Genomic DNA, 13,752 nt, shown 5'->3' with positions numbered 1-13,752 from the left:
CCAGGCAGGGCCCCCTGGCCTCTTCCCTTGTAGAAAGTTCTTGTCCACAGCTTCGAAAATAAGCTCATTGCAGGAAGAGCGCAGAGACTGTAGCTCCCTACGAGAGGCATGTGACAGCATTCGCGCAGCTGGGAGGAGTCCCAGTCACTTCCTCGGCAGCACCCAGTGGATTCTGTTTGTCTCCAACAGGTAGATGGAGTGATATCTGACCTGTTGAATATGTAAATCAACTCCAAAATAACTCAGAGCACTCAACGCTGAGTGCAATGCCTTTCTGGCAGATGCCACCCACGTGTAGAATTTATGAACGTCAGCTGTCCGGCCTCACCTGGGGTTCCTCTGTAGGCAGTCTGATTTATGTGCCAAAGCTCTGCAAGGGTCTTGATACAGTGACTCACAGCAGGGCTTCAGAGGCATTCACCACAGGATAGGGCTGACCCTCCAGGAGACACTAAACGAGCAACTTAATCCTTGCACTCTGAGAACTTGTATCATTCAGCATCTAAGAAGGCAGCCATGTCCTAGGCACTGAAGATTCAAAGTGAGAGGCACAGCCCTGCCCTCAGGATCTGGCTACTATGAAGTCAGCTTGCAGGTACCTGTTTGCAGTAAAAATGTTACAATAAATGCTAGGGAGTAGAAAAGACAGAGTCCCTGTTGTGGCCAGAGGAAAGCTTTCTGTGACATTTGTATACCAGAGGTCACCCAGATACTGGGCTTTGAGGGATGAGTATGAGTTCATCAAGAAGAGACAGGGTTAGGGCAGACGTGTCAGAATTGCTTTAAAAGAGGGATTTAGAGGTTGACTTTTGCTGGAGAGAGGGGAACCTTGCTCTGCGTTTTGCATGAGACACAAATGTTAAATGCAGTACTTTTCAAGGTGGTGTCCTTGCCCAGGGCTCCTGTCCTCTAGTCCCTGTAAACCTTTTCACTCCCAGGAAATGCAGAGCACTGGAATGTTTTGTGATTTGGCCCCCAGACATCCTATGAGGAGCCATTGGTTTGAAACGCAAACATTTCCTCAGCGGGAGCTCTGTGCAGACTCTGGTCCACCTCAGAGCCTCCTCTCACCTTCAAGTCACTCTTTAATTAAGCCATAAAATAGAAGACTGGATTTTAATAGTAAAAGGACCCCAAAAGGTCATCTGGCCCAGTCTTGTCTCAGCAGGTGATATATAAATTTTGCTTTATAAATGTGATAGCTCTGTGGATTGCCCAGGGCCGTAGGGCCGGTGAGAGTGGTATGGCTGATTAGATCAAGGCTCATCTAGGGCCCTTATGTTATTATCTGCATCTTAAAAACAGTCTCTTCCATTTTTTATGTGAGTCATAACCCCAGTGCTGTGTACTCTGTAGAAATACTCAAACAAGCCCATTTTTCCCAGCAGACTAATCTCCAGACTCTCAACACATCTCAGGGTGGCAGAGGGTCTTTGACTGCGGTGTGTATGGGGCTTACTAGAAATGCCCATGGCTGGGCCCCACTCTTAGGTATAACTGGAGGTGCCTGGTGGAGCCTAGGATCTGTATATGTAGCCTGGATGATTCTGGTGCTAGTGGTCAGAAAATCAAACTTTGAGACATCTCATAGCAAGTAAAGTTGAAAAATTTCCTCCAGGTTCAGGGGCAAGCTTTTAGTTATAATAGTAATAGCTCTCTCACTACTTGTAAAGTGTCCTCTTAAAGGAAAATACAGTGAAGAACTATTAAGGAAAGCATTAGGCATTTTAGACATCTTCTTATTTATTGGAAAGGAGACATAATTGAATTCCTTAAATGTGTCCCCACAAAACACACACACACACACAACTAGTATTGGTTTACCCTGAAAAATTGGCAGATTTGATCAATGGACTTACCCACCACATGGTGGAATAATTAAGATGATAAGGGCTGTATAGTAATATTTCTACAGATTTAGCCTCACTATCCCTCTCCTAACTCTTTTTTCTCATGCAGTTTTTTTGGGTTCAATTAACGCCATTAGCATCTTGAACCAAAGTGCTGTGTTGGTTTGAAAAACATGAGAGCAAACTTGAATTTAGTGCCAAATAGGTTTATTAAATTCCAGCCACCGTCAAGCATCACATTTGAACAGAAGTTCAAGAGATACAAAGTTCTGACATCATGAGATTGTGCCTGGTAAACTTTAGATGTTCAATGAACACTGGCACTACACTGAGAAAGCCAGACTCCAACACAAGTAAATACAGTACGACAGGCCCTTGAGGCCCCTGAGGGGAAGCAGACACCACAACAGGGCAGTCCATGGGGCTGGGCTGACTGTCTGTATTGAAACGTGTTCACAGATTTTTCAAAAGTCTGATATAGAAATAAATAAAAAAGGAGACATTTGTCCAGAAGAATGGAAAGACGATCGGAGCTTAAGACCAATGTGTTTATGACTGATAGTGGAAGTAGAAGCCTCATTTGTCAAGTCCTAGTTCGGATATGGAACCCAGAATGGAACCCAGAGCTCTAAACAAAATGAATGGAGTGTCTGGGTGAAGCACTGTCCCAGGCAGAGGTGACATGGCAGCAGTCACGCCTTCAACCATGGGTATGGCGTTGCCACAAAGGTTTGCTCGGGGAGGAAGAAGGAGCCCCGAAGTGCAGCACTGACGGTGATGCCACCTGAGCTAGATCTGCAAGGATGCCGAGATGTAAGCAGGTGATGGAGAAGGAGGTTCCTGGCCAAGGAGCAGCAGAGCAAAAGAATGGAGATGAGAAGCAGTGTGATTCAGTGCAGATGAAGGCTGAGACAGGCATGACAACTAACACTTATTGAGCCATGACCAGTTACCGTCCTGTTTTTATAAATATATAGAATTGCATTTCACCCTTACAAAAGCTCTAAAGGGTATGTATCGTTAACTTTCTTCAGAAGTTAAGGAAACTAAGACTCAGAAAGATCAATTGACCTGCTCACAGAGCTAGTGAATGGCCAAGCCAGGCTTCCCACCTGGCAGTCTTAACCACTCTACCCTACTACCTCTGCACAGATTTAGAAAGAACTTGAAAGTCACCGAATGCAAACTGCCACCTACTCTCGGCATCCTGTTTCCTATACTCCTGCCACAGTAACTCAGCCCGAGTCCAAACACCAGTGCCAGGTGCTCACCACCTCACAGAATGGACCTGAGACAGCCTTCTCCCATACAGAGCGCCGAAGTCCGCCTCTTTGTAATGTCACCCAACTCCGTCCTTTAGAGAAGTGGTCCCAACCTTTTTTGGGCCACGGACCGGTTTAATGTCAGAAAATATTTTCATGGACCAGCCTTTAGGGGGGAACGGATAAATGCATCACGTGACCGAGATAAGCGTCAAGAGTGAGTCTTAGATGGATGTAACAGAGGGAATCTGGTCATTTTTTAAAAATAAAACATTGTTCAGACTTAAATATAAATAAAACAGAAATAACGTAAGTTACTTCTTCTTTCTCTGTGGACCAGTACCAAATGGCCCATGGACTGGTACCAGTCTGCGGTCCGGGGGTTGGGGACCATCGCTTTAGAGCCACTCAGAACCTAACCTGTCTGATAAACAAAAAGGCACTATGAAGAGTTGTAGGTGGGCACACGGGCAGCACAAAGAGGGTGTCCTCACCCTACTTGGGGGAGTTTACAAAAGGTATTGGAAGAAATGCAACTAGTCTTGTTGGGGTTTTGCCAGGTAGGGAATGCAGTTTAAGCACAGGGAGCAGTAAAGAGAAAGGTCCAGGAATCTGGGCATCCTTTCATTTGCTCATTCCTTCGATCAGGGTACTGGTGAGATACAATGGTGAGGGAGACTAACATGTTCCCCATCCTCACTGGACATGCACCTGCAGTGAGCAGGCGATAAGGAGCTCAGTCAGACTGGATGGTGGGGAGTCAGGACAGGCGGGAAGGAATACGATAGGACAAGTAAGTGGAATGTGTGATGGGAAGCCATAGTAATATGCTTCTAAGAAGCACAATGAAATAAAATGACAAAGGCTTCTTTGAGGCAGTGAGACACTTAAAGGTTAGCTTTGATTTAAAAAACAAAAAAAAAAAAAAGCAGAAAAATCTGAAATTGATTTTGCACTTGAGCTGTGGATTGTCAACGCTAATTCTTGGAGGAGAGCTAACAGTCCCCATCTCAGCGTTTTGAATAACCTTCAGTATTGTCTCTGAGTCTTAACCTCCTGCAAACTAGAAGTTTTCCATTTTTCATTCATAACAGATAGGTCTCTGAGAGCCCTCATCTCCAGCACACATGAGTCCCAGATTGCCAGGAGAGGATTGGAGGTGTCCACCCTGGTGTTGACCCCAGCTTCTTAGTATGTACATATTCCCTCGTGTTCGGATCACACACAACTGCCCCAGAGAGGTTGTCTTTAATGAAACGACACTTAGCCTTTCACAGAATCATTCAGAAAATATGGCTGAGCCAAGAAAATGCCATCACAGATGACTCTGTGTTCCTGGGAGAACCACGAGAAACCATTTTAAAGCCAAGAAACCTTAGGAGAAGGTGTTTAAAAATTTCATTCAGGCTGGGGGTTAAGAGGAAAGATTTTTTTAATTGAATTTATTGGGGTGACATTGGTTAATAAAATTATACAGGTTTCAGGTGCACAATTCTACAACACATCTCTGTACTCTGTACTGTGTGTTCACCACCCCAAGTCAAGTCTCCTTGCATCACCATTTATCTCCCCATACCCCCCTTCACCCCCCACATTCCCCCTCCCCCAAAGGGAAGATCACTGACTTCTGTGGCATTAGCCAATACATGACATCTTGGCAAAGCACATGAATTCAAGGTGTTTACCATTTAGTTATTGGATTCTCAGTATATTGTTAACCATTAGTTATTGGATTCTGGGTATAATGAGGCAGAGACATAAATCAAGAGGTTGAATCAGCTCAGAGTGGCAGCAATAATAATCACAGCTAGATACTGATGTGTTAGCTAAAGGCATTGACTTAATCCAAGGGGCTGCAGGAATGCTGGGGAGATGGACAGGAGAGTCATTAACTATGGCAGCGAGAACCTTCTAAAACCTCTGGAGGATTACCCTACAGTTTCCAGAGCTCTGAAGCATCTGCTCAAGTGAACTGTATGTTGTTAACTCGGTAGAGAATGAACTAAATTTCCTTCTGAGCCAAACTTCAGAAGGTGGAAAACCTCCTTTCGGAGAATGGCTACATGTATACATGTTTCTGCTCATGGAGAGACTGTAGGAAGACTGCCTACAAGGTGGTGAAGAAGCCCCCACACCTGCACGTGGCCCGGGACCCTGATTAATGCACAGCTCTAGGTCTGATTCTGTGTTCCCATGCACATAGCACTTTATATGATCTATCAATATACAAATCATGAATTGGACCCAAAAAAAAGGACAGCAAGAAAAAGATAATGCTTCTCTGCCATGTTGCTGAGTCAAGCTAGTGTTCTCAGTTTGGGGACCTTGTAGTAATTTTTTCTTTGCAAATTACTTTCACTAACAGCACATTTCATTCTTACCACTATTATGAAGAATCATTATCTTCCCTGGCCGGATAGCTCAGCTGGTTAGAGCATTGTCCCAAAGTGCAGAGGTTGCTGGTCAGAGCACATACAGGAACAGATCTATATTTCTCTCTCTCTCTCTCTCTCTCTCTCTCTCTCTCTCTCTCTCCCCCTTCCTTCCTTTCTCTCTCAAATTAATAAAATAAATAAAATAAAAAATAAATTTAAAAAAGAATCATTATCCTTATTTTTCAGAAAAATTAATTGAGACTCAAAAACATCCAGTGACTGGTTCAGAGTCATAGAGTAAATGAATTGAATACTAGTCAGAGCCAAAATCCAGGTCTGCTGCTTGTCAACCCAGCACCATTTTCAATTACACTGCCTTGCCTTCCTGAGGGGCCCTGGGAATGGGGAACAGAGCTCTCTCTGCCTGCTTTATGTTCTGACAGTTGCTAAAAATGTCTGCTCCTTCTGTTCTGCCCTGATATACAACAACTGGTGTCTGTTGGTTTGATAAAGTGGGACCCTTCTCCCTTCATGCTCACTCTGGCAACAAATTGATGGGTGCCTGGAGATGCAGAGCACGTAAATCTCCCACCCTCCAAGCTGTCACTGATCAGAGCACAAATTAATTAAACCTGGATTATTTAATGATAGTTAATAAGATAACTTCCTCTCAGAAGCCAACAGGAGCTGATACTGTTGTCTCTTCCCCGGGACTCAAAAGTTGATGAGGCACTTTCTGACACCAAAGAGAGGGTCTGTAAGGCTCTTTGCAATGGTAGGTAGACACAACTTCCTGGAAAACGTGACATAAACATGATTTCTAAATAACAAGTTACTCGCTCAGCAACAATTAAAAGTGGTGGAGATGCAAATGAAAGAGGCTTTGCTTGGAGTGGTGGGAGCACAAGGCAGTGTGCAGATGATGTTTTATTGAGCTGAACACTGGAAACCTGTACCCCAATAAATTCAGTTTAAAAAAAGAGAAAATAACGACCAGAATAAGAGGGGGAAAAAAGTATATTGGATTTTATGTTTGCCAAGGAATTACGTCTTTGACCAGAAAGATGGTTGTTATCCCCCGGAACCAGACCTTGGCACATCTGAGGCTGAAGGACATGTGACATTGTTCAGGGTTGGCATAGAAAGATCAAGTCCCTTGACCATATGTATTTCAGAAAGAACCTTATTTGTTATCACAGTCCAAAGAGAGGGAAGAACTACAACATTGCCTATGGGGAGTCTTTAGTTTTGGGAAACCTGTTTTTCAGTAACTGGAAGTATTGCTCTACTCGGAATAGACTGCATTTTATGTGCAGCTTACATTGCCCCCATCTAAGAGGGCTGTTGCAGTTAGACCTCCGGGCTCTAACCTGCCCTCATACTTCCTTGAACCACACGAGAGTGGACTGGTTCACTCTCGAGCAAATTGACAGCTGCAGCTGGAGACCCAATGTTCACGGCTCCTCCCATCTCAGCCGGGACTGGGGACGAGGCCTGGGGGATTTTTAAAGCATCAAGAGACAGAACCCTTGCCAAGAACTGTCCCCCTTTACCTTAAAAAATCCTATTTGAAAAAAATAAAAAGAGAGAAAGAAAAGAAAAATAACACAGTCAATTGCTGGAATAAATAGAGGTACACATTGTTATATATCTAATATATTATTAATTTTCAAATGCATGTGTCCTAATATTTCTATTCATATATTTTTATATATCCTCCAGCTAGAATTTTCATAATAGGGATTGGCTCTAATGTAACCCATTAATTTACTGGATTCAATTATATGGGTTCTATGGTTCTGACATAAGGAAAAAAGAAGAAAAAGAGCTGTGAGTTTGAACTTCAGTCATGGGCCTAAGTGGCTTTGTGCTTTAACCCATTGTAAGAGACATGGGTGATAAAGTGGAAAGCCCTGTGCTAATTACCAGGGCTACACTGATGGTCAAAGAAAAGGTCAAGCACGTAAATAAAAGGGAGAAGTGCTCAAATGCTATAATCATTCTGAAAAAGTGTCTAGTTTTTATTTTATACATTTATAACTTTTTTTAAAAAAATGTTACTATAGTCCTATAGGACAGTGATTTTCATTCAACTGGTGTGTAGCAGAATTTTTAAAATATGCAATACTTGACTATTTAGTTAGGGCACTGACCTCTTTTCCTTTAGATTGTCAAATTAAAAGAAATGACAACAGCCAACACAACAACAGCCTTCCAGTGTGACCGAATCAAAATTATACCTCTTTTTTGGTCAGATCAGCAAAAAGTATATTTTTTGGTGTACTAAGGAATTTAACTAATTAGTTTATGCATGCCATGAGATGAAAAAAATTGAAAATTGCTCCTATAGGAGATAATAGCTTTGCTATCATGGGTCTGAAATTATCTAGCCCTCTCTTCCCCTTTGAAACAGTGACTTTTAAACTGAATTTTTGATCAGGTAAAGTTTCTTAGCAACATAGCCATTGAGTTAGAGCAAAAAATATTACGAATGTAATAGATATAGCTCAGATCTCACAGATGTAATTTGATAGAGAGGATATCCTTTGGCTGGCATGGAAAGGGGTATGCCCATGGCATGGGACATAACAGATTTCTTAACTACCGACATTACTCTTTCTGTGTCTAATTGGAAGGCGATGTCTAAGTAATCCAGAGTTACAACTCTTTCATGAGATGCATTTTTTAATGTATTTATGCACATGGCCACCTCTATGTGGCAGAGGTTAGCACTGGGCTCTTTGTACCTTTTGAGCACCTACTAACTCGTCAACATTTAGGAGCAACATGGAAGTGTGGAGGCTGTCAGAAACGGAAAGGAAGCCGCGCATGGATACAGCCAAGAGTCACCTGGCAGAGTTGTGAACTCACCACGAGTAAACTGAGACACGGGAATGCAGTGAAGCCACTGACTGTGGCTGGTTCACTCCCACGAAACACCGTTCCTTGTTACTCAGAGGATCTCATCCCTGAAGCCCAAGTTTAAAATGCCCCTTCCTAGGTGTGGCTCCTGACATTCTCCCAGGAAACACAGCTCTTCTCTCTGTGGCACTTCCACTGCACTCACGTCTCTCCGGGAAGGCAGGTTCCCGTCGTGCTGTAACCATGTGCTTGCACCTTGTTACCTGGGAGAGGAAGAGGCAGGATCGCTTCCTTTCCTCTTTACATATCCAGGCCTATCAGCTCACTGGCCACAAAAAATTATTTGTTTGAATGAATGCACCAGAAGTTATTTAAAAACTGGTTATCAAAATCCTCTTGAAACAGATCATAAGGTGGTTGAACAGCCTTTTTTTTTTTTTTTTTTTTTTTACATTCCGTAAATATTGATAAATACGTGGCAGGAATAAAGATTTCTCGGAACAAAAACAAGAAGATGCATTTCAGAGCAATTATGTCTCTTTAGAACCATTCGTAGAGATCATTCTAAATTTTCAGTTTAAAAATCCCTTCATCTTCTAAGACTTTGTAAGCTGGACCGTTGCCAAGAGTATCATTTTTGGCCGAGCTCTAAACCAGTGGAAAATCGGATTTATGGATTCTGAGTTTGCTGGTGCTACTTATATTGCTCCTCTCAAGGATTACAGTTTTGAAAATGTTGATATGTAGTTAGCATTACATTTTTTTTTGCTTCCTCCTGGACAAAGAAATAACGGCACTGTGGGACAACATGCTGAACGCTGAGGGAAGAGCTTGGATGAAAAGGAGTGTGGTGATGGAGGGGCCCCATCGCGCTGAGGAAGGAAGCTGCTGGCATCCGCCTCTTCTCCGCTCACAGACGAGGGGCGCTCCTTTAGGCCACTGCTAACCTAGTTGTGGGTTATTTTTAATGCCTCCTTTTCTATAGCCATTTCACCTCTCCAACCCTCACCAGCTTGAAAGTGGCCTAATTACATCTGAAGAATCCAAGGCCTTTGAAAAGAGCACTTCCTTCAGTGGAATTGCGTTTGCCTTTACTGCGGTTCTGAAATGACTCACCTGGGTCCCGGATTCTGCCCTAATCAGTTAATCTGCTTTCTGGGATTTCCCCTGTGGGGCATTAACCTTTCATCTTACTGTGCTGTGAACATCGCACCAGCAGAGAGGAAGCCTTCCTTTGCCAAGGATAATTCTACTATTTTTGATAGCTGGTAGGGCACATTTACAGTTAATCAATACAATAGCATGTAGCAGAAAGGATTAGGAAACAATGGGAGTTGTGCTTTCACAATTTATACTTTTCTTTAGAAAAGTTTCCTCCCCTGACCCCCCCGCTGAGAACAATAACTGACATCTGATGTCTACCACTAGTTTTCCAGGGCAGGAGAGGGATGTAGAAGAAATCTAAACTCACGTGAGGCCTTACTTGGCCACTAGTATGCCGGAACCCCACTCCAGGAACTGCTACCAGAACCCATGCAGTGTGATTTTCTTTCTGCTGAAGCTGGTCCGGTCACCACCTTAGCATCTTTTAGCCTCGGAGAAGGAACCCCATTTACTCTTTGCACCGAACTGGCTTGAGTCTGGCAGCGAGCCTTTGGCAGATACAGGGACATTGGACAGGGCACCCACACCAGGGGAAGCCCATTCAGGTGCTCCTGCTTCTGGGCAGCCTCCTTGTCTCTCAGCTCTGAGCCTAGAGAGTCCTGCTCTTGAACCATTCCTTTGCTTCCTGGAGTATAGAGTGATTCCCTTTGTACTGATCATGCGTGTTCCCCCTCTGTCGCAGGAGGACTGTGCCCAGGGTCCAGTGATCCTTGCGTGGAGAAGCCGTGTCCAGGGGACATGCAGTGTGTTGGTTATGAAGCCAGCAGGAGACCGTTCCTCTGCCAGTGTCCACCGGGGAAGCTCGGAGAGTGCTCAGGTGCGGAGTGGGCTGGAACGACAAAGGTCTAAATCCATATTCCTACAGCACTTGCCCTTGAGTGAATCACACTGCCTTAGCCCTTCCACAAGGCCTTTCTCTCTGCATGCAACATTATCTGTCAGAGTGGACCGTGGTTAACATCCACCCTCAAGTGTACTTGGCATTTATTGCAGCTGCAGCCTGTGCTGAGGACCCCTGCAGTGACTGGGGACCCTGAGATAATGAGGAGACCACAACATGTGTTTTTAGTCATGCTGCATGGATGGTGAGGGTGTAAAATGAGGGAACACAGAAGGCTGCTCATTAGACAGAGGAGTCAGAGGATCTGTGGCAATGCCTTTGATGTCCAGAGGGCTGCACACACCCATAGCCCCAAACCAGACACCAACAGAAGATAGGGCTGAGCCAGGCCAGCTGACCGTCCATGGGGTACATCCAGCCTAGAGCACCAAGTAAGCAGACTCTCCACCGGAAGTGCCGACTAACTGCATGCCCCCAAACTGCATGTGCTCCCCTCTGTGTCTTAAAGAAAGAAAGAAAAAAATCAGTATTTGTTATTTCCATCTAAATGATCCTCCATTTCTGATCTTCATTCAATTTCAATACTTCATTTGATTTGTGTGTTTTCTACCACTCTTTTATTTTAAAGAGTATTATTGATTTCTGGTATCAATAGAACCCTCTCTTTGGTAGAGGATATATTTAAAATATAGGTGCGTTGAAACCAATTTTGGAATCAAAGAGTTGTTTATTGAATAATGATTATAATAGTAATTATAGTGGGAAGAAAAAATGATTATGACTAGTGTGTACAAGGCACTTAGTTAAGCCTTGGGTTATAGAAATTCAGCCTTTGCAAAAGGAAGCACTGTTCTTAAAAACAGAAGCCAGCGCTCTTTTATAGTTGATTTCAAGAACGGAGCTGCCTGTGCAGTGAAGGGGTCACCAGAAATACTTGCTTTTGAAGTCATCTAAGGCTTACACTTAAAAGATATTTATGCTGTCCTCACCCCCACACACACTGTGCACATAGCAGGCGGGAATGTAGGGTGACAATCAAGTCAAGCCTCCTAACTTCAGAGGTCACTTTCTGCCCATCTCCCTTCTACTTCTTTATATAGAAAACCTTGGTTATCTGTAATTACTGTCCATTTGATATATTTCTACACTTTGTACCTTTCACTCAACAAGACAGCTTTTCAACTGTTACCTTGCTTATTAAAGCATCAAGTTGGAGGCAGTTTAAAAAAAAATAAAGAAAAGAGGACGCGTTCCGAATTGGGCAATGTGAGTAGGGCTGAAAATTTTGGGAAGGAGGGCCTTGGAATCAATGGTCAGAAGGTAGAATTGTGACTTTACATGACATGAACTTCCTTTATATCAGTTTCCTTTTATTTTAACAGTAGTGTAAGTGTCATAAGTCGGCTATTTGGCGTTAGGATATGTGGGAAATATAGATATTCTTTGAAAATGGTTGTGTCTTTTCTTTGTTACATGGAATTGAAAGTTCCTAAGTGCCTAAGTACTGGCCGTGGGCATGATGGGGTATCCATTAATAGAGCTAATTTTAGAACATCAGAATTGGGAATCTAGTGACACTAAGAAAATTCAGCTCATAAATTTATCAAGTTGCCCTTGTCATTATTAGCCAACTAAGACTTTTTTTGGCATCTGACTAGTTAATCTTTTTTTTTTCACTTTGAAATTACAGAGTGACTTGAAATGGAGAACCAGTTTTTAATCAAAAATGGTTTCTCCTCCATGCCTTTATTAACTTCCCATGGTCTTTAATGAACTTGCTTGGTAGCTGTTGGGCGATTTCATGTGTCCCTGCTCATTTCTGGAAGTTAAAAGCATATGTGTCTTGTCATTATGGTCTTTTCAGGGCACACTTCTCTCAGCTTTGCTGGAAACAGTTACATCAAATACCGGCTTTCTGAAAATAGCAAAGAAGAGGACTTTAAACTCGCTCTCCGTCTGCGAACGCTACAGAGCAACGGGATTATCATGTACACCAGAGCCAATCCTTGCATAATTCTGAAGGTAATTAAAATGGGTTATCTTTTCCTGCAGTCAGTTCTCGTGGTAGTATTTTGGCTCTTGGGTTAGGGACGGCTGAAATCATTTTGTCTTTTAAATTCAGAAGACCGGCAGCAGACTTCAGGGCAGACGCGGCAGCAGCCTGACTGGGAAGCGTGCCAACACCCTGTTTCCTTTTGTACAGTCAGCTTCCACACTGGCTCTTGGCAGAGTGGGGCATCTCCCTCTAGAGTGGGTTCAAGGGCCGGCCTCCTTTGAGCTGTAATCACTCAACAGTTCATTAGAATGTATCTCCTAATCAATTCCATGCCAGGGGTAGTCCTTCAGAAAGATTGGCTGAATACTCTTGCAGCCCCACTGACCTCTAAAAGCAACTTCTGTTCTTGCTCAGGGAGAAGTCGGAGATCTGGGGCATAGGAGGTTCCATATGTCCCATCATGATATAAGTAGCCTAGTTTTTTTAAATAATTCCCAGCCTGAGAAATCCTCCAAAGGCAGCCAGATTTCCTTGAGAGCAGGTCTGGCATTTGTATTCCATTCAGAGCTTCTGGTGCCTTCATGAAAATGACAGCAGCATTAATACTAAAAGCTCTACTTACATCATTTGATTTTTAATGTAAAATTTAGATAAATTTGGTATACATGATCCTCCCCACTTGATGGAGCAGACAAAGGCTCCAAGCAGCAGACAGAGACAGAGAGAGGTTCAGTGAGTTACCTAAGGTGGTACCACTGGTAGGTGACAAAGCCTGGACCTGCACTCCAGTCTCTCTCACTCCAGACTCAACATCCATGCTCTCCCAGCTCTCAGAGTGGCCACTAGAACCCATTTTTATCAAGAATCACATTCTGAGTATTGCAGGATGGATTCAGTCCTCCGCATTGGGAGGAGAAGAAATGAGGAGAGAGACGTGCTTAATCTAATGCTGCTCTTTCCAGGATGCTATACCCGCCCATTGTAAGTGTGTTCATAGAGAAGCTGTCCAGCAGGAAAGGTCCATCCAAGTAAAAATGGCTGACAGTGTTTCCTTCTTAGAATTCTATCACTACATCAAGCTGGAATCATGCTGGACCTTTCTAGCTTCTATCCTTTGATCGTTCATAGGTCACATCCAAGTCAATTAGGTAGCCCAGACTTTAATTCTAGAGGGAGAGAATTGGATGCCAGTGGCTTCCCTATCACATAGACTTTTACTTACCTACCTTTGGTATTGCCAGGTTTTAATTGGTGGCCAAGAGTGAGTGATCAGGAACTTGGAGTTTAAATGTTGGCTATTTTGGTGGGGAATCTCCCACTATCCTTACTCACTCAACTCAAGGGAATTTCAGCTCTGGAAAGGAAAGCAGTGTTTTTTAAAGATCCATTCTTGATATGCAGT

At 43.4% G+C, this 13,752-nt stretch overlaps 1 protein-coding gene across 1 annotated transcript in view; it reads left to right on the top strand.

Moving 5' to 3' along the window:
* FAT3 (FAT atypical cadherin 3) overlaps positions 1-13,752 on the top strand; it is a 717,392-nt gene that overhangs the window by 666,865 nt on the left and 36,775 nt on the right. The window contains exons 21-22 of the mRNA XM_066248474.1: positions 10,196-10,330; positions 12,219-12,376. Coding sequence (XP_066104571.1) covers positions 10,196-10,330; positions 12,219-12,376 — 293 coding nt within the window. The remainder of the gene's footprint in view (positions 1-10,195; positions 10,331-12,218; positions 12,377-13,752) is intronic.

The sequence above is a fragment of the Saccopteryx bilineata genome, chromosome 1 (assembly GCF_036850765.1).
Source record: "Saccopteryx bilineata isolate mSacBil1 chromosome 1, mSacBil1_pri_phased_curated, whole genome shotgun sequence".
NCBI lineage: Eukaryota > Metazoa > Chordata > Mammalia > Chiroptera > Emballonuridae > Saccopteryx > Saccopteryx bilineata.
This window is presented reverse-complemented; position numbering and strand designations above follow the sequence as displayed.